A 22,116-nucleotide genomic window follows, 5' to 3' on the forward strand; every position below is an offset into this window, starting at 1 on the left:
CTGAGGCGCATGGACAGGGAGAAGCTCCCGTCCTCTGCAGGAGGTTGGACTATCTGAATAAGAGCAGGGAGACTGCACCTGTGAGCCTCACAGTACAATACAACTGCCTTGTGTGGGCAAAAACCAGCACCCAAATAGCACTGGGATGTGCCGTAGGCACATATATGTGCACATTGACGAGTCTGTTTCCATTATTATAATCTGGAAACATCTATGAAGACTAGTATCTATAGATAAAACAAGTATTTTTCCCAAGATAAATAGGTGCAGGTGTACTGTGAACGTCTCACGTAACTACCTGAAGCTATATACCTAGACACACACACACAGATATACACACAACTAGAGTTTTACTCCTGTGTGTATAAATATATAGCTATGCCTGTAATACATGGGTATTACGTATACATATATATGCACAATATGTACAGTTAACACTTAACCATGCAATTAAAAAAAATAGTTCTCTTTTATGCTGTTTTATAGCTTCTCTCTCTGCAAAGCAAAGCCCTAAGTCACAGTAACAACAGTGCACACAGTTTATTAAAATGGCTGGTCCTTTGATCGTAATGATTTGTTTTACCAGTGCTGGAATACAACCAACTAGCCATGAGTGTAGCTCATCTTTCATTCCGCAGTGCTGGTTGTGTCTGGCAAAGAAAAAAGGACTGGAATGGGGCTGTAAATGCTTGTTTGTAAGGATAAATGCTGTTACATGCACACAACGCTAAAGGCTGAAATACTTCCTAAATGATCTTACATTATTACAAGTTTTAATGATGATACTGTGAGTGAAGCCCATGGCAGAACTTGCAAATCTGTTCCTCAGTTTGAAATCTGATTTCTGCAGTTAGTAGCTTTCCTTTCTCTTCTGCTTATTGAGAATCTCATTTTATTACCTTAAACATTTATCTTTGTACTAAAACCTGTGTTCTGATTCAGCAAGGCACTAGAGCTTATTGTCTAATCCCACTGAATTCAACCTGACTGAAGCAAATACTGAAGTATTATGAAAAATATAGATGGCACTAAGATGGAGTTAGGAGTTTTACTGAATTTGAACTTTAGTGTTGTTTGCCCCACACCCAGATATTCAGTGGCTCCCATATATACCTGGATGATCTTTATGATTAATTATTACAAATAGTTTTATATTTGTGTATATATTCAGAGGTCTTCACTGGATTAATAGAAAGGGCTCACAAGTGTGTGAGAATCAGATTTTGTGTGATCAAATCAATACTCATACCTTAAAAAAGAAAAAGGTTAGATGTATTTTATCAAATACTTCTAAGAATTTGTTGCATTGGATATTTGTGGGACTTCCCATTCTTGATGGGCCATCCCTGTTCCGACCTATGTACTCAACTCATGATTCCATGTGGTTGACCACATAGTTTTGTAAAATTATGTCATAAAATTGTTCTTCATTGTATTTGTTTGTAAAATCTATTGCAAAAAATAGTTCTTAATTATTTTGAATCTCTATGTCTGTTTATTCACTCTTAAAGATACTGCAGAGTTTTTATTTCTAAGAGGCATTGAAACACACAGAAGATAAATTCTGTTTCCTGACACTAATGCCCTTTTTCACTTGGGCAAACAGCCTCCTTAACTTTAAATACTCAGGTAGTTTCTTAAAACTGACATTCACCCTGAGATCATATGTTAACAAATAAACTGTTTGTATAACCTCCTCAACCTCCTCAAAGGCCACTAATGAGGAAAGAGTACATTATTCCTGCAAAATGTAGAAATTATTTATGTGTAGAGCTCTGTAAAATATTTAAGAGTGAAAATTTAAAAACTGAGCCACATTCCACAAAAGATATGAAAGTTCTGAAATCAGTCAGAGTTTAAATATTAGCTTCTGCAAACAATGAATTGCAGCAATAGCTGACTAGATGCAAAACTTCCTCATTATGATTTCTTCTTCAATATTTTAGGCCTGCGTGAGTGCATTCACTCTGATTGAAAACCATATATAAAACCATCCTTCCCTCATGCAATAAAGTGGACTTGAAAATTAAAAAGGGAAAAAATGAAAGGAGAAAATAAAAAGATCAGGGTTCCCAGTCCAGCTTATCCTTTACAGTGTAGAGCTAAGAAGGAAAAAAACTTCAGAGCAAACTGTCAGATCTGTCCATCTGTCCCAGAAACCCATTTCCTGAGGTACCCAGCAGAGGGCAGTTAGCGAGGAGAAAGAGAACAAGGTATGTAAAATGCAGTGCATGTTATGGACGTCTTATATAAATCAGTGCGATTGGTCCCAAGTACAAACATCAGTATGCATTTAAATACTGTGGTTTGGATTGAGACTTTAGGTGGAAAAGAGACCCCAGAGTTTACACCTTGCAGTCTGTTTAATTAATCAGAACCTCCTCCCCAAGTATTACTTAACAGGTCATTCATCCTGAAGCTACATCTGGATTTGTGGATGCAGACTCAGAGGGTTACCTTGGCTGGAGGGATCTGAATTAAATAGCTTGAGGTAATTTTGCCAGACACAAGGAGAAAAGCAGAAACTTGCTTTTGTTGAGATAGTAGTATAGTAGTAGTTCATTAAAACTGGGGCGAAAGAATGATGCCTAGAATAATTGGCGCTATATGCGACACTAAATATTTCATTAAATCCCTACGTGGAGATATAGATATTAAAATTTAATCTACCCATGCAGATCAATAAATAAAAATATGCTTAATTATTAAGCATCTCTCTTTATCACTTTAATTACAGAAACAACCTTTCTGGAGGCCGTTAAGCAAAAAGGCTGATTAGCATATCTAAACGAGTTTAAAAACCATGGGGGAAAAGGCATGAATCTTTTTATTTAGTGCTTTAATAGAACTAAATTTGCATAGACATACAACAGAAGAAAAATTGAAAAACAGTAACCTATACAGAAAAATCTTGTAGCTTATGCTTATCAATAAGCTCAGGTGTCGGTAAACATTCCGAAATATTTGGATAATCCATTACTAGAACTGTATTGGGAAAAAGGAAAAAATAGTACTTTTGATCACCAAACCAGATTGAAAATCCTTGGATTTAACTGTTGAGAAGCTAGGCTGGCACAATTACATAATAAATACATAGATGTGTTTAGTATTTGCCTTTCCAGAACCTGTATTTGCAGACTGCTGCCATGAAGGTGTTTCTACAATCACCACTTTTTATCCCAAGAATCAGCACAGCAGGATCAGTCTAGTACAACAACTGTGTTGGAAAGGTGACTTTGTAACAGTTTCTTTTGCATTTGTACATACATGCATACATACGTGTGTGTGTGTATCTGTTTATCTGTAACTATACGTGTATATATAAGTATGTATATGCCGGCCCTTTATCTGGGCAGATACTGTCAATTCTTACAGCTCTGCCTTTTCCATTACCAAGTTTTCATCTTTGTGTCCTCTTTACGCTGACTCTTTTTCCAGGAGCTCACTTCCTACGTCAGTAGAAAGTCATGAGCAGTCCCCTCGAGCTTCTTAGCAAAACAACTGCTTCCTCCACGTGCTTTTTGGAGACCTCTGCTGCGTTCTGTCAGCTGGTAGATCTATCAAAATCTGGACATTCTGCTGTGCTTTTCTATGCAGTCTTTACTATTTTTCAATTCAGTTTGAAATCTCTTCTGAGCAAAAGCTTTGTTCTGTGTGGTAGTTGACACTTCTCTGGGACTACCCGGAGTGGTACCATTGAGATTTCACTGTCAGCATTTCTTTCTGAAGAGAGTTACTTGAAGTACAAAACACTACAAACTTTATTTGAAATTGCATACCACCTACTGCTGAAGAGACTAGGCATCTGTGCAAATAAATAAGTATTAGCAAGTGATTAAGCATAAATAAAGGACATAGCAATTTATCTTCCCATTTTCACTGATGCCGAATATGATGACAGTTTAGTATCTTCAGTCAACACAACCATTTCCACAATTTCAGAAGCATTAATTTCCTCCTTGCCTTGTTGAAGATGTAACTATTTTAGTTATCCACTCCATTATAGTAGCATATACCTGAAAAGCAAATTATTCCCATTTGGAAACCCATCCATCCATAAATGAGCACCATGTTCTAAATCTTCTCATGGAAGTTTCCTCCCTTACAGAGTGTAGACAGTTTTTGCCTGTGTCAACTTTAACAGGGTGTTTGTGGGCCAAACTGCTCTCAGTTAAAGCTAGACAAGTGTTATGAACTAGGTTCCACTTAGTATCTTACTATCCCCTACAAATTATTGTGAAATCAACCTTGATCAGACATTCCAAATCAGAAGATTAACAGAGTGTAGTAGCCCATTTCCTCCTGCCTATTCAGTGATGCCTCGCCGAATGTTTAGTCATCAGTATATTTCACCTACAATTTAGCCCGACTTGTTTTGATAGTGTTCACAGTATCACAGTATGTTTGGGATTGGAAGGGACCTCAAAAGATCATCTAGTCCAATCCCCCTGCTGGAGCAGGAACGCCTAGGTGAGGTTACACAAGAATGTGTCCAGGCGGTTTTGAATGTCTCCAGAGAAGGAGACTCCACAACCTCCCTGGGCAGCCTGTTCCAGTGCTCTGTCACCCTTACTGAGAAGAAGTTCTTTCTCAAATTTAAGTGGAACCTCTTGTGTTCCAGCTTGATCCCATTACCCCTTGTCCTATCATTGTTTGCCACCGAGAAGAGCCTGGCTCCATCCTCATGGCACTCACCCTTTATATATTTGTAAACATTAATGAGGTCACCCCTCAGTCTCCTCTTCTCCAAGCTAAAGAGACCCAGCTCCCTCAGCCTTTCTTCATAAGGGAGATGCTCCACTCCCTTAATCATCATCGTTGCCCTACGCTGGACCCTCTCCAGCAGTTCCCTGTCCTTCTTGAACTGAGGGGCCCAGAACTGGACACAATATTCCAGATGGGGTCTCACCAGGGCGGAGTAGAGGGGAAGGAGGACCTCTCTCGATCTGCTAACCACCCCCCTTGTAATACACCCCAGGATGCCACTGGCCTTCCTGGCCACAAGGGCACAGTGCTGGCTCATGGTCATCCTGTTGTCCACCAGGACCCCCAGGTCCCTTTCCCCTACACTGCTCTCTAATATGTAATTTCCCAACCTATACTGGAACCTGGGGTTGTTCCTGCCCAGATGCAGGACTCTACATTTTCCCTTGTTAAATTTCATTAGGTTATTCCCCACCCAACTCTCCAGCCTGTCCAGGTCCCGCTGGATGGCAGCACAGCCTTCTGGCATGTTAGCCACTTCTCCCAGCTTAGTGTCATCAGCAAACTTGCTGGTAGTACACTCAATTCCCTCGTCCAAATCGTTAATGAATATATTGAATAATATTGGCCCCAGTACTGACCCCTGAGGCACTCCACTAGATACTGGCCTCCAACTAGACTCCGCACCATTGACTACCACTCTCTGGCTTCTCTCCCTAAGCCAGTTTGCAACCCACCTCACTACTCTATTGTCTAGACCACACCTCCTCAACTTAGCTGTGAGGATGCTGTGGGAGACTGTGTCAAAGGCTTTACTGAAGTCAAGGTAGACCACATCCACCGCTCTGCCATCATCCATCCACCTTGTTACATTCTCATAAAAGGCTATGAGGTTGGTCAAGCATGACTTACCCTTGGCAAAGCCATGCTGACTGCCCCTAATGACCCTCTTATCCTTGATATGCCTTGAGATGGCACCAAGGATAAGCTGTTCCATTACTTTCCCAGGGACAGAGGACAGGCTGACCGGTCTATAATTACCCGGGTCCTCCTTCTTGCCCTTTTTGAAGACTGGAGTGACATTTGCTTTCCTCCAATCCTCGGGCACCTCTCCCATTTCCCAAGACTTGGGAAAGATGTTGGAGAGTGGTCCAGCAATGACTTCAGCCAGCTCCCTCAGCACCCGCGGATGCATCCCATCTGGACCCATGGATTTATGGATGTCCAGACTATTTAATTGCTCCCTAACCCAGTCCTCATCGACTAAAGCAAACTCCTCCATTGACCTGGCTTCATCCGGGGTCTTAGTGGTACAGGGCTCCCCAGGACAGCCTCTGGCAGAGTAGACAGAGACAAAGAAGGCATTCAGTAATTCTGCCTTCTCTGTATCTTCTGCCACCAGGGCACCCACTCCATTCATCAGTGGGCCTACATTGCCTCTGGTATTAGTTTTATCAGCTATGTATTTGAAAAAGTTCTTTTTGCTGTCCTTGACCCCTCTCACCAGCTGTAATTCTAAGGAGGCCTTGGCTATTCTAGCTGCCTTCCTACATCCTCTAGCAGCAGCCTTATATTCTTCCCAAGTGGCCAGCCCCTGCTTCCATGACCTGTAAACTCTCCTCTGTGTTCTTCCTTTTGACTTACTGTCATTTTGATTTTAGTAAAATTATATCAACAGCTCATTTGGTCACATTAAATCACAATATAATCTCTGTAATGGTCTTATCCTGCTCATCCTAGAAAGCTCATTTGTATCTTGAGAGCATTTGATGAGAAATTCCTCTCCCAGCACCACTCTGCATACATATGCCAACACAGTCCTGTATTCCCCTCTTCCCAGCGCACCCCTTATAGACAAGTATTTTCTGATAGAAAATTGTTCCAGAGGAAGGTTTCTAACCAATCCTTTCCACTGTGATTTCTAAAAAAAAGGACAAAATTATATGTATATGTAGCAAAGCTTTTGTTCTTGTGGTTACTTAGAGCAGTGCGCCCTGAAACTTGAAAGCCACACTTCTGTTTCAAGAGGGCTGGGCCCCTCCACTGCTCCATTTGGCTTTCTTCACAATCTTCACCTTATGTGATGGATCCAGCCTGCTGCCTGCACTGTTGTCTTCAATCCATGTCAAGTTTTAAATATCTGAGATTACAGTCTGTGTGAGAATGACCTTTTCAGTCATGGCACGCTTTTCCATAGATGATCCCACAGATATGCCAATTCACTATAGAGTTAAGGTTTTGGAAGGTACAAGGACATATGTGCAACCCCTTAAAATACACAGGACTGTCTGGAAACTGCCTGGATTTGAGAAGTTAAATATAACTCACTGTAGCCTCTTGTAGCATCCCTTTCCCAAGTTTATTCCGAGTTATGAAGTCCCATTTGTTTTTCAAGATACATTTTACTGAACTGGGTCATTCACGTAGGTATAAATCAGGTCATTGCAATTTATTTGTCATCTTGCAGGGAAGCTTGACATTTTGTCTCACCTTCCTGAGTATGCCATTTTATTAGGCTATCCTTCTAGCAACTGATATATCTCACTGCCATTTCTTTTTGCTTAACCTAGTCCTCCCCCAGCTCTGATGACTTTTCTTTTTTTCAGTGGGTATTTACTTTTCCCCAGTCCAGGAATTTCTGAGTTCACTTGATATTTTTACCCTGCAGAACTTCTTTTGTGATTCTTTTAATGTTAACAAGGGGAAGTTGTACCTGCACTTGGCTTTGTTAGTTATTTTGTGAGTTGATGCCTTTCAGTTGTTAGCTTTGGGGAATTTGTATTCCCCTGCTTCATTAATTATTTCCCTCGCAGGTGAAGCAGGCATTTCTCTCATATTCTTGAAACCCAATTACATGACTGTATCTATTTCTCAGTATTCAGCAGATTCCAGCTCCCCTAAGGTGACTAAAAGCCATAATTAAAGATAGCAAGTGAATTTTAATGTCAGGATTTTGCACATGATTGTGTAGCATCTCTGCCACAGACCAAACAGTGTAGCTGTTGTGGTGATTTACCATTGATCTGCGTGCTCTCAGCTCTCTTTTGTAACCAAGATGTATGGTAATCATTCCTGCTACTCCATTAAAAATCACTGTGCATTATGGAGTAGATGCCAAGCCTTGTCAGGTACAGTGCAGGTTTGATTAAATGAACAGTAACCTGGCCAAAACAAGAGATGTGGTTGTATCGATCCAGGCACAACTGCACAGTGAATATGTCGTGACAGTGTAGCCATCCCCAAGGGAAAAATACAGATTATGGGAAAAAACCCTGCTGCTGCTGAACTCCTGTGGTCTCTCTGACTCTGGCTGGGGCAGGCTGAGAGCTGGACCACGGCCCAGCTCTACCCCTGGCCCATCCTGGAGGAATATAGGGGGCTGTGGAGGTCTTCAAGGGGTAAAATGGGCAGACTCTGGTCCCTGCCACTGAAACGGTTTTATTTAGCCATATTCAATAATACAGATCATGTCCTTTATTTACCTAGTTCTGCTTGCAAAGCAGGAACTGAAAATGTTTAAATATTTCAAATGATTTCTGTATTTTCTTTGGAACTGCTGCTAATCCCTGTAAGCTGTTATGATTCAGAATTTACTGGCATAGAGCCCTTCTCAGATAAGTACTAAATAATACACTTAGGAACATGATTCATTCATATGCTTTAGAAAAGAAACACTTAATTCAGCTCATATTCTTCCAGTTCACTCCCTGAACATGAAAGATTACAATTTTAATTGAGTTTAGAGATAACTCTATTTTGTTTGTGGCATTTGCTGTTGTATCCTTTTTCTTTTCCCTTTCCCTTCTCTCATTTCCCTCTGCCTCTGCCCTTGCCCCCTCCCCTTCCTTTTCCTCCTCCTCACATTCACACTTTTTTCAATTACCTATGTAACAGACACTCCCCTTCTATTTTTGCAATTTGAAACTTCTTTCTAACAGAGGAAAAATATCTGATTTTATTGCAGGAAAAATATATAGAGCAGGGCAGTGTCATAGTTTATTCTTTTGAGATGTGGATTGAAAATGAAAAGCACGGTAATTGATTTTGCCATGTTCAGCATAGTACTTGAAAAATAACTGCCTGGTAATTCTGATCTGACCCAAAACCAAAATTACAAGTGACAGCTTAATATCCGGGGACTCTAGTCAGGTATATTCCTTACAAGAATTTCAAAGAGCTGTAAATTTGAAAGTCTCGGTCATTTGAAACCAAAAATGGGTTCTTATTGTTTCTTGCCCTGCTCCCCCCAGCCCCATGTTTCTTTCATTTCCCTCTTTCACTGCAACATTAGTACCACTACTACTGCTCCTCCAGCATAAAGTGAGCAGGTTTTCATGCCGAGGCTCACCAAGGTCAGTTCAGTTGCATCCGTACAAATTGCTGCATTGACTTCATGAGCTTAAAGGTAAGCACATCTGTAACTACATACCAAAGGGCTTACATGAGCATCAGTAAAAGGACTCCTAGACAACCTGTGTAAGTGGTTACCTAGAAGTTCATCTTTCAGAATTAATAAATGGCATATAGAATGGCTCAGGCCTTTTTTCACCCTATGTTTACTCCATAAAAAAAAGAATTTAGATACCCAATTTAGATTTTAAAAAGGAACTGGTTTTCGAAGAACATGGTCCTGGCACCTCTTGTTTTCCTTTCTGAATACAGGTATTGCCACACACTGAATACCTAGCTCTATCTCCAGCATCTTCTATGCCAGCAGCTTCAGAAGAAGTTGCAAAAGACTCTCTAACATCTGAGTCATTCATTTCACCCAGTGGAATACTTGTACCTGAATTCTAATCATAGGAAAAGCAAATCCTTCTCAGAATAAAGCTGAACTCCAGGTTTCAATGATACTACATGTCAGAGGGCACCAGTGGTTAATGAGGCAAGATTTTGAAATGTTCTTCGTTTTGTCTCCATGTCTTTATTTTAAACATATTTCTTACCTTCCAGTAACACTAGGCTTTCTAGTGAAACAGAAAAAAGTATTATTATCTGTATGACTTACTAATTTATGAAACCTTACTATTTCCTCTATTCATCTCTTCTCTTGTGCAGCACAGCTCACTGAAATCTCTCACCTCTCTGCGCCTATTAACGTATTGATTTGTCATTGTGCTTCCCCTCTTTCCACTAGATAGCTTGAAGGATGGGTGATTAAAACTGAGCAATGTTCCAAAAGGATAATATGGGATATTTTGAGAATCTGTTTTCTGCCATGCACTATGTTATAGCTGCGGTGTAACTCAGGGACTTTTCTCTAACTGGTTGTATTTCTGTATAGAAGACTGCAGTCTTGGAGTCCTGACAGTTCCTTTCTGTGTGCATTAATTTACATTTAGCAACATGAACACTGAAACTGAACCCTCTCCCTGATTTTACCTTTAGGGTATAACCTAGATCTGCTCAGTTTTGATATCTTTCCGTAATATGTGCCTGTTTGGCTGGAGGAAAGTTTCAGAAGCCTCATACATCTATGCTTGCATGACTACTCATGGCCCTTATATAACCAGATACAGAATTCAGAGTCCTGTGCTTTGGCTTTTTTGATCTTAATTTCAAGTACTTCAGCTTTTTTAAAAATTATGACAAGTTTCAGTTTTCAAGGGGCCCTGTGTAAACCAAAGAACAACATAAAATGTGAAGTAGGTGTGACAGAGTAATTTTGTGAAGATTCTGCCAAGCCACGATCCTCTTTTTCTTACTAGATTTTGTAAAAGTCAGGTTTTATAGAACCAGCTTGTTTTCCCTCTTCTGTGTTGTTCTCTTGTCCCTTTAGTGATCTGTCTCCAGCAGGACAGTGCAGACAGTTTCCTTGTATGTGCCAAGGTTTAAACAAAACAAGTCGAAGATCCTGATGTGTCCTGAGGCCAAGGACATGACACTGTCCATGTCCTTGTGTCTCAGCTTTCTTCCTCACAGCACAAACTGGTGATACCCAAACTGCCATTTGAGAGCAGTGACAAGTGCAGCTGTCCCCAACACTGTCCCTGGGAAGTCTCTGGGGGCTGCCGGTTGGCAGGGGCCAGCACTGTGCCAGGGATGGTGCTAATAGACCATGTCTATACTCAAGTCCCAGTGCTTCTGACAGGGTCCCAGGCCTATCTCCTGGTATAAATGAAGCCCAAAGGAAAAGAAAACCATTTTATTGCTTTTATTTTCTTGAGTGAATTGAGGAGAGGAAAGGAGAGGAGAGGAGAGGAGAGGAGAGGAGAGGAGAGGAGAGGAGAGGAGAGGAGAGGAGAGGAGAGGAGAGGAGAGGAGAGGAGAGGAGAGGAGAGGAGAGGAGAGGAGAGGAGAGGAGAGGAGAGGAGAGGAGAGGAGAGGAGAGGAGAGGAGAGGAGAGGGGGAGAGGAGAGGAGAGGGGGAGAGAAGAAGGGAGGGGAGGGGAGGGGAGGGGAGGGGAGGGGAGGGGAGGGGAGGGGAGGGGAGGGGAGAAAAGAAGAAAGGAAAGAAAAGAAAGAGAAAAGAAAGAGAAAAAGAGAAAAGAAAGAGAAAAGAAAGAGAAAAGAAAGAGAAAAGAAAAGAAAAGAAAGAGAAAAGAAAGAGAAAAGAAAAGAAAAGAAAAGAAAAGAAAAGAAAAGAAAAGAAAAGAAAAGAAAAGAAAAGAAAAGAAAAGAAAAGAAAAGAAAAGAAAAGAAAAGAAAAGAAAAGAAAAGAAAAGAAAAGAAAAGAAAAGAAAAGAAAAGAAAAGAAAAAGGAAAAGAAAGAAGAGGTCATTAGAGCAGATCCCTTTCTTCCTGAAATGCCAGATTAGGAAATAGGGCTGGAGTCTCTGATGCATGCAATTCACCCTTGAGGCAGAAAGAAACCTTCTTTTCATATTCTGACTGTAGTTTCAGTTCCTGGTTGGCCTAGCCCTTGATACAGCTTCCAGAAGCTGGGAAGCTGCTCTGCTTTCTGCTGCAAGCTGCCATGGTAGCCCTGGGTCTGGTAGAGCAGCTCTGTCACACCTCTATACCATAAGGGATTGTCCTGGAAGCAAAGAGTCCTTGGCTGCCCTTCTGGGTCACTGTTTCCCTGCTGTGTCTCAGTAATGCAGGATAAGCAGAATGAGGGCAACAGGCTCAGCTGCTGGATTTTTTTGTCATATGACAAAGTAAGGGGTGGATGGGGAGACTAGAGAGGGTTACTTTGTAAAATATCACTAACTCATTAAACTGCATCCCTAATAAAGAGCAAAACCTTTATATTAGCTAAACACTTTGGTTTGTGTGATATAAGGAAAAGTATTGCTTACATTAAAAATTTATTTTATTCTGAAAGCTGCCAGCCACAGATTTTGAAATGTGGTCAGGGAATAACATGATTATCTTTTTTATGCAAGGGATGTAATGAGCAATAATCAAAAGACTCCCTTCTTGCCCTAAAGATCAGGCTCCAGGAGCACATGAAAGTTAATTCCTTAGTCCCAGCAGCTTGAATCAGAATACCAGAGGTATGTACCTGAATTCTGGAAAATGAGGAGCTTCCAGGGGAGACTGTGGAGCTATTCTGAGTGAGGCAAGAGAAAGTACTAAGCACAGGAGCAAACCCCAGGATATCCCTCCTCTCTAGAGTTCTTGCACTTCCCTCTAAAAAACAGCCACATGGTGAGGGTATACATGACCAAGCTTTACTCTTTCACAAGGCAATGGCAGCAGTAACTAGCACTTGCTTAAGAAGGAGATACGGGAGATTCAGACATTAAGGCAGGTGTCCTGACTGTGGTCGTAAGGTCTTCTGGGTGCAGAATAACAGTGGGAGCTGTGCTGCTGTGTGCCACCAGAAGGAGAACCCAGGTGGCTGGAGGTATCACTTAGTGCTGTCTCTGAGCTGCTGCAGAGCAGAAGGTGGAGGTGCCCACACTTACGCTTGAAAAATATTGCAATACAAATGCGGGCACTGTAGGTGTTTAGGCATCTCCCAGGTTGTGTAATTGCTACCAACATCAGCTTTTTGGATTGCTTTATTGAACATAGACACTTACGTTCTACCTAAGTAAAGTTCTTTTTTAGTCTTTGTTTGCTCTTGCCCAAAATCAATTAACTTGCAGCTCCACGGGGTTTGATTTTTCTAATCTAGCTATGCTTAATCGTTGATGTAAAACAAGGTTTTCTTTCTGATGCCTCCTTATTTCTTGCTTTCTAAGTGTGTGCCTGAATTCTCTGCATCTATTTATAAGGGCTTCCCCGCTTCCAGGAGTGTTTAATCAAAGAGAAGGCTATCAGCAGGTGGTTAGCATCAAATGTCAGCAACTACTTCTTTTCTGACATCTATTGGAAAAAATGTTTCATTACCATGCAAATGATGTTAGTCCTCCTTTCCAAGATTCATTGTCACATGGTGTAACATATGGTACACAGAATTGTGCTCCCAAGATTTATGTGGCAACTACATTTTGTAGCAGAGCAACAATTGTGAGAGCTAAGCCATCAGATTACAGTCATCATTGTTTCCCAATGAGCTGGTGAATATTTCTCTATCTCATGGTGGAAAATCTAAGTTCGGGGGGGACTTGTTTCTGCTTCCTTTTAAACCCTTCCATTTTTCTTTAGCTTGTATCAGAAATATCATGGTGCCTCTCACAGCCTATGCCAAACAGAATGGCCCAGCAGATTTAATGGGTGCTATTATCTTGAGTATGTCTGGGAAGTTAATTACTCACTTAATACTTGGAGTGGCGAAGTTTTGAACTCTAATACAAAAAGAAAATACACCAAAAAAAAGCTGCTGGCCTCTCTTCAGAATTTTTGAAGGTGCCAATAATGGTAATATAACATTTCCAAGGGCACTGAAACTCTGTAAAGAGAATGGGTCAAACCTGTGAGGGATTTGATTCATCAGAGCACTGGAGTACAGCTCAGTGACTTCAGCAGGGCTTCAGGATGTGTTTAGAGTTGAGCATATGTTTGGGTGAATTCTTAACCTCAAGTATGTGACCAAGTGCTGTGCTGACTCAAGGACGAGACATTCCTTACAGCTTGTTGTTTTCCACTTTGCCATCTGGGAAGAGGCAGCTTGACAGCACGTGGGCTGTGTGAGACATTATTGCGTTTCTGGAAGGTTATTAACAGCCTTGAAGTTTCCAGGTTCTCTGAATCAGGAATTTTTGTCTCTAATGATCTAACTGGGGTGGAACAACCTCACTGCAGTGTTTGAAAGCCAGTTGACCATGCCACAGCATTTGCTAGGTTATTGGTCAACCTATGCCTAATTGAAATAATCTCATGTTTTAGTGGAGCTACTAAAGATGCAGGTGGAAAACTTTATAGAACCTGCAGGTTTGGGGGTGTGAACTTGCCCCTTTTCAGATATTTAGGGAAGTCTCTTTAGCACCTGGACTACTGTAAGAACCCAAATTTGCAAACACTTCTAATTATAGAGTCATCTCTTCACTCACTTCATTTTCTGAGCTGGGGGAGCACATGAAATAAATAGGGTGTTTTTCAGGGTTTTAAGACAGCTCACCCTTATCCTGCAGCCAGGCAATGCAGAAGAGTGGGTAATACAGACCTGTTATTGCATTTGTGGGAGAAGTGCAAGATATCTGATCCTTCAGTATTCTCCAAATGATTTTAACTTCTCAAAAATACTAGGAGTTCACCTGATAAATCTCCTGTATCACTCCCCCATCTGGTAAACACACACCCCTCCTTCTCTAATCCAATACCCTTCCAGCCTGTCATGTAACGTTCTTGACCTAAAAGCCATTTCTGTACTATTGTGCTGCTTTGCATTTTTGATGAATGCTTACAGAAGAATAAGTGTTTATTGTAACAAAATGCATTTCATTTCTCTGTGGGAACTCTTTTTTTTTTTCTTTTCCAGTGACAAAATGTTCCCAGCCTTTGGATTTGGAGCAAGGATACCCCCAGAATACAAAGTAGGTGCATAAATGATATTTTCTAGTTTCCTTGCTTTATGAGGCATAAAATAAGGGAGAAGTGGTTCAGTGCAGGGGAGGGGACTAGAGAGACCAGCTCCTACTGCTTGTTTCCTTTCATTTGGCTTTCTTACCCAATGATACCTCATTGAAATCAGGAATCAAGGTGAGACTTTAAATAGTTATGTTACACCCAAAATATCTCGTGGTATTGGCAAAGCTTTGTTAATGGATACCAGTCTGGTAAGAGGAGAATTGACTTTTTGAACAACACTTGCTGAGCATATTTTGAAGCTCTGCAAGGCCTGGTTTGACAGAACCCATTTTTGGAGGATGTGGTTCAGCAAGCAGCCTGGTATCCATACTTTATGATGAAGAGATTGAACATATTCCTGAGAATAAAGGCTTTAGAAGAGTTTTGTTCTGTGGCAAACTTCTGTGTCATGGTGGATGTCTTCAATACCAGGAAGATAAATGTAAGATTATGAATCCGTGCTGGAGATAAGTGGTATTTATAAACAAAAGAAAATGAGTGATCCACAGTGATAGTGCAATTGCGAGCATAAACACGCAGTCTGGTAGGGCTGGAGTGAAGACGGTGGAGTAAAAGAAGGAGTGTCCAACAGAGAAAGGCCTAAGAAGAAAAAGGCAGAAGTTCAAATCCCGTGTTGCACATGCAGAGGAGTGAACAGAAGAGTAGTTCTGCACAAAAAAAAGTAACAAAAAATTAGCTGGGGATTCTGCAACTCAGACACTATCTGGAAAAGAACAGCATTAGACTTCTGATTGTGCAGACTTCATCCAGTGTCCCTGTGTCCCCTGCTCTGGGTTGTGTCTCTCTGGTGTGGCTGGGGTAGGGAGATGAACAGTGGCCAGGTGAGCATTTCTGTGCAGAGAGAGATCGTGTGTCATTCAGCATGGCATAAGAATAACAGTTGTGATGCACAGCAGATTTGTTTGTCTTGCAAACAAGTGTCTAAGTCAACGTATGTCTAACAACATTTTCTTCTAAGCTAAAAAGCACTGTTAGGAAAACGTGTGCCTGGCAACATATTTTGCAGTGCTCTGTTCCTGAAAAGTAACACCAGCACTAATGCTTTCCGAAATCAGAGACATCTTCCAGAACTTTGATACAGATTGTGATGTGGTAAATGCTCACAGAACATCCGTGGCTATTGTAGGTCTGTTCCAACTGCAGCAGCTGACACCCATTTCTGCTACATAAGGAGGAGTGTTTTGGAGAATAAACATGAGCAGCCTCTACCACCAGACACATTAGCAAAATAAAGTAGCTACTTCCCAAAATGTCCCTCCCTTTGCCACCAATATATGGGTCTCTTTCCGTGGCTGTATAGCAGTGTTGGCTGGCTGGGTTGATCACAATCAGATTGCTCTTTCAATCCCAGTACTGGCCATCATGGACAATGCCATGTACTATTGCAATTGTCCTGAACAAAAGTACCAGCCTGGTGGTGTACCAGGAGCTGGTTGTTCCATCATCTGTGAGGTGACCATCATTCCACGTGGGAAAACTTGCAATTCCTTCAGCTGCAGAGAGCCGTACTTACCTAAGAACTGCTTGAAGGAAGATGTTACTGTGCCAGCTGAAGTCTTGTCACTGATTTGCTGGCAATGGCAGTAGAGCTCAATTCACAGTACAAGACTGCTTCTATCTCAGCCAAAATTATCAGCTGGTGGTATTGATGCCTCAGGTCAGACAAGCATAGGGGCAACATACCAGTCTCGTTAGACCCCAGCAACAGACTCTTCCCCTGATTGTGAGAGCAGATCTCGGGCATCAGCTGAAAAGCACTGGTCTTGCCAGAAGGTGATTCCAGGAAGACTTTGTAACCAGATGCTCTTGCAATCACCAACACCTCCTCTGGCAGAACTGGTGTTTGGATATTTTCCTGACAAGTACTGTTGAGCAAGTCAGAGGCTTACAATGAACTTAGTAGCCCAGACATGGGTGAAGGGTCTCGTCCGGTGGTGTGAGCTGCCCTGAACAATCTGTATGTCACTAACATCTTAAATCAAGCAAATGGATGAATCAGGACCTTCAGATTTTGAGATGTTCAGGAAAAGTAAGGGTAAAGCTAAGAATACGGGGCTATTTTCTTGTAGATTACATATGTGTGAGTAAACAAAACAAGTCCCAAAGTAAATGGAGATGCTAGTGAGAGCCAAAACATCTTTAATCTCCACTATGGAAAATTGTGACAGAAAATGACAAAGACAAAATAACATGACATCATCTTATGGATGTAATAAAACTTGGAAGAAGAACCACATCATGGGGGAACTAGCCCTTCTGTGCAACAGATGAGGACAAATAATTAGCTTGGTGTCTATCATGGGCACATCCAACTGAAACTTGATTAGGAATTAACTGTCATCTGTGCTTTTGTTCCCTGTGATCCTCTACACAGTCCATACAAGTATCTGTCTTCTTAAAATAAACTGTGTCAACACTTCTGACTCCGTGCTTGGCTTCGGCTGCACTTCTAAACTGAAAGGTATACTCTCTAGGACAGTGAAGAGTCAGCCGCATCATAGTGCATTAATAAGTCAAGACCAATAAACCTGAAAATCCTTCAGTAATTTAGCCAATATTGGTATCATAAAGTTAATTTAAAGCCAACAATGATTAGTGTTTGATGTGGAACATAGCCAAGACGCATAGGAAACAGTGAAGAAACCAATACAATTAAAATAACAAAGACTGTAGAAAAAAGTGCTCCCAATTTGTCTCCTTTAACTTCTTCTGCCACAAAAATATGATAACACTATAGATACCACAGCAACGCTGCAAATCTTGTGCTATTCAGATGTTCTTTTGATTCTTTCAGTCAAATGTATTGCAAGTCATACACATCTTTTATTAAAGGACAGCAGTGTCGTAACACTAATAATTCACATCTTCAAATTTAGGTTGAATCATTATAAGAACTGCTAAGTTCTGACCCCATCATGTGGATAAATCAGCTTTTCATTTTAATTTAGAGTGCCTGCTTTCAAGTCTTCAGTCCTAATGAGATGATCTAACCCACCCATAGCACATTGGTCTCTGCACACCAGCAGCTGCTCTCCTTATTTCTTCCAATAGACAACAAATCGCTAGGGCTGTGGAAGAAAGGACTCCCACTGCCAAGGGTTTCTAAGTAACCATGAGAGCCTCCACATGGCTAACACAACATAGCTTCCTTGAAAATCTAAAGGAAAGCTGACCAACGTATGCATGGCAATAATACAGTGAGGGAAGGCCACAGGTAAGCAGCTTGATAAAAGCAGTAAGCAAACCAAGTGGATTCAGGTCTAATTTATGTCATGCTCAGTCACAAGCTTTCAAAAAATGAGACCTGTAACTCACTGTTCAGCATGAATCAATGGTAACAAGTCTCCACTCAATGATCAGTTGCTGTTTAGGACCCGCTGCTGCTTTCAGGCTGGTCATAAGCTTTAAATTTTCTTGCCAAAGTTTCCTGCCCAATTGTGTTGGTGTCAAACCAATGCCTTGGTTTCATACTGTCTTGAGCTCCTGCCAATAGCCTGGGATAGGTGCTGGAGGGCAGTGTCTCTCTATTTAGTGAGATTCCAGCATCCTCACATCTTTCTATATGCTACAAGGAAGGAAATGTTTGCTATGCCAACTATGATTCCCCATGGAAAAATACACCCCCCATTTTACATCAGCACTTCAGATCAATGGCAGTATCTACCTCTGCAGGCTCTTCATAAACTTCTTGAGGGCAAACTCCTTTAAAAACATATTTTTATATATGCTTTCTACAGAATTTCCATTTAAAGAGCACACCACTGTGGTACATTGACTATTTTACCTCATTTCAGCTCCAAATGAAACACTTCAGCTGTTAGCAGAAAACCGGAAGTTTCTTAGTGGCATAAGGAATCTGTGGGAGTGAAGGAAGCAAGACGTGCCATACATAACTTTCCTTATCAGTCCAGAGATCTATAGATCTTTCGTCTAATATTCAGCAATGTGATCTTTTTTTCCCCAAGGCCTGACAAATACATAACCCTGCTCCTCGATTTTTACTTAGTTTTACTTAACTTTGACAGCAATATTGCCCCTTTCAGTTTCTAACACATGAAACTTGCAGAACATGCTGGTTATTCCACACCAGTGTCCCCAACCCATCACTTTTTTTTGCAACGAGAAGACGTGTCTGAGTAGTCTGATGCAAAGCGAAGAGGTGGCAGATAATATGAACTTAGACACTGCTGCAAAAGATCACAGTGAAGAGGAGGAAAGAAAGCTGAACCACACACACACATTTTTTAGCAGGCAGACTCAAAGGAGCTGAAAAAAACACACAGCACCACAAAACTTACTGTTAAAATGAAAAGAAAGTTAGAATTGTGTCAGCCCCATGACAGGTGTGTTGGCAATAATGAAGGGTTCTTTCCTAAAGAATTGCAGGCTGACACCTGAACAGGTACAAAACAACTTGCAGTTTGTTTTCAGACAGTCCTGGTTATTTCTGCATTTTTAATGAAAGCTTCATTCAGTGCTTATGCTGGGAAGAGTTGCCGTAAAGAACCTCATTGCAGTTACAGAAACAGTCTGGCTTGTTGGACAGGTAAGGGACTTGAGCGGTGTTGTGGTCTTTGTGATTCCTGCACTTTCCAGGAGCTTGAGGACATAAATATATGCAAACCAATATGCAAACCAATAGAAGCATGTGTAATGGATGAAGGGAAAAAACAGAATTTGTCACCTTTTCTACACAAACTGGATTTAAACTTGGAAACTGGGCAGCATGCTCAAAAATCAAGTACAAGGGAAAATAAAAGGCCAAACTTTGCCAAGCAGAAATGTCTACAATGATGTCTTAGCCAGAGGCACAAGCTGTCCAGCTCCAAAGCTATTTGATTAATGAGCATTCTGAAAATAATGGCTTCTGAGCAATGATTCTTCGAATTTGTTAGTGTCTTAAGCTTTTGCAAAATATGCAGGCATTCCATATTTAATTTTCGGACTGGCAGTGGCTTAATAGCATTCAATTTATTCACAGATACGTGCTCAACATTGTGCCTTTCAGTATTTACGCTAGTATGCATCTATTGTTCATGGATTTTTTACAATCTCTGTTTAAATTAGTAAGAAAGTGTTCCTAAACACGCCTGGGTTTGTCAGATTGTTTGTCAAGTAAACCTAGTATCATCACCATGAGGGTTCTGGAAAGTTGGAGCTATTTGGGACAGGAAGGTTAATTTAAATTAGTTCAACAATCTAGAGAAGGTAAAAAAAAGTATTACTAATTTCCAGAATTGTGGAATCCACATTCAGCATTTGCAAAATGAATGAAAAACGTTTTTTCTGAGTCAAAGTAGCTTTTTATTTATAAAATTGAAGTTCAGTTAGAATAAAAGGGGTTTAAAAATGTGAAAGCCAAAATATAACATGTTTTGATGCAAGTTAAATAAAATGCCTTTGCATAGTCCAAAAGCTTTCCAGCAATTTGCTTTATGATTTTCTGGGGTTTTGTTATTTGTCAGAATCCAAAGTAGGGTTTTCATTTGTGTTTTGAGGTTTCTGAGTCCAGAAGACTTGGGTTTTTTTGGGTTGTTTTTGAGAAATCTCAAAAGTGAACTGGCCATGAGCGTGTAGAAGTATGGACAACTGCCTTTCTGTGTGCAGGTGCTTGTCACTGTGTGTACAGGCAATGGAAGTGCTGTACAGTGGTAAACAAAATACTATAATCTGCCTTAGCAAAAACATTTTAGGCTGTTTATTTAGTTGATGTATCCTCAGAAATGCTGCTGTTCCAATCTATGTCATTGTGGATGGTAAAGCTACTTATTTTGCTTGTTGAAACTTCTAAGAAATTACCTTTCCTGGTGCAGGAAGTTCCTGGACAGATGTGTTTTAATAATCCCACATCCATGATGGTATCAGCTAAATAGTTTATCTGGAGTCTTGCAGAGGGAAAAGATTAATACATGGCCAAGTGCAAGTAAATGCCTTTAGTTTGAGGCTTTGCATGATGTTTTGTGCAGCAACTCAGGTAGTGCCAGGCTAATTACACTTAATCACCTCTGCACTCCAGAATTTTGCTCTCCTTTCCTTTTATGGGTTGATTTTACAGATTGATGTAAAGAGAAGGGAGGAGGGCTGAGCAGAGGGTCAGCTGCATATTCAAAACTTAATTCAGGGTCTGTGACACAATCACAGTTATGTGAGGACATTCCTCATTGTGACTTCCATCATAGACCATGGTCTGTAGTTCTTTGCAAAGCTCCCTGTGCCAGGCAGTAATGTAAAACAGTCATTCTGTGTTTGTGTGGCTTGACATAGTCCACAATTTCCTAACTGTGAGATTGATCCATCATACAAACCACCCTAGTAGATTATGTAAACATGCTTGCTTCTGAACAGCCAAGTGTCTTGTTTCCCCTGAGGATTTCCCAGTCTTCAGCATCATAGATGTTCACACTTCTGCCTCCTTTTCCCTATTAGTTTATCAGTACTGGGAGTGCATGAGGGCTGTGTCAGTCAGTATCAGAAAGATGCCATTTAGTATGCCAGCTTTTGGTCTGCTGTCATCAGCATGGTCACAAAAGCCCTTACATGTTTAATTAAAAAAAAAAGGGGGGGTGGAGGGTGGGAGGAGGCTCATTGGCTTGTACTGTTTTGGAAATAAACACACTGAATGTTTGATCCAAACCACCTTTTGATATGGATGGGCTTTACATGGAGTCTTATCAGGTAGCAGCCCAAGTTCAGTAAGGCCTTCAGTACATGTCATGTGCCTGAAGTCTCTGCTGGTTTGGACCCCCTTGAATTCAGCCACCACAGAGGAGACAACACAGGGGCAGGTTGAAGCACAGCTGGTTTACTCACCTGACAGGGGAATGAGTTCTGAGCTTTTGAAGAAACTCTGCTTTAAAAATATCTGTTGTTGGCTTGCCTCAGGTGATGATTTCCTGTTTGTGAACCATCACTGAGCTGCTCAAAGATCTTCTCTCCTTCACATTATACTTTAATAGTGTTTAAATTGTGATATATTGTTCATAGAGCATAGGAAACAACCCAATACTTCTACATTCATTTTGTTTCCTGTCGTGCCTTCAGGATAAATTTTAACAGTGTTTCTGGTGAATCAGGATGACAATGTAGGAGGGCCAGTTGCTTTGAGAGAACAGAAGCCATTGTTCAGACAGTATTATTTTTTTTATCGTTGTGCACTAGACTTGAGCTTTCCTTGTTCGCCTGAACTGTTTTTCTTAAATAGTGGCCTGGGTGCCATAGCTCTGAACTAGAGAAATTGTTTGTATAGTGTGATCCTGAAAGAGGTATAGCAACAAAAGCATCCAGCCCATACTTGCATGTGCGTTTAAAATACTGTATTCATAGCTCTGGAAAAGAATTGCGATATTCCTTTTGCTATAATTTTAAATGGATTTGGAATAAAGAAATAAAATCACTGAAGAGGCACAGCATTGGAAGAATCAGCCTGTAATACATAAACATGCATCTCCATCCTTTTTGCTGTTCAGATGCAGTTAATACAAAACACAGCAAG

At 40.9% G+C, this 22,116-nt stretch overlaps 1 protein-coding gene across 1 annotated transcript in view; it reads left to right on the forward strand.

The window, feature by feature from the left end:
- The window catches only part of CPNE4 (copine 4), a 280,894-nt gene that overhangs the window by 240,402 nt on the left and 18,376 nt on the right, over nt 1-22,116 (forward strand). The window contains exon 12 of the mRNA XM_082044514.1: nt 14,515-14,569. Coding sequence (XP_081900640.1) covers nt 14,515-14,569 — 55 coding nt within the window. The remainder of the gene's footprint in view (nt 1-14,514; nt 14,570-22,116) is intronic.

The sequence above is a fragment of the Streptopelia decaocto genome (genome assembly GCF_964273445.1).
Source record: "Streptopelia decaocto genome assembly, chromosome: 2".
Taxonomy (NCBI): Eukaryota; Metazoa; Chordata; class Aves; order Columbiformes; family Columbidae; genus Streptopelia; species Streptopelia decaocto.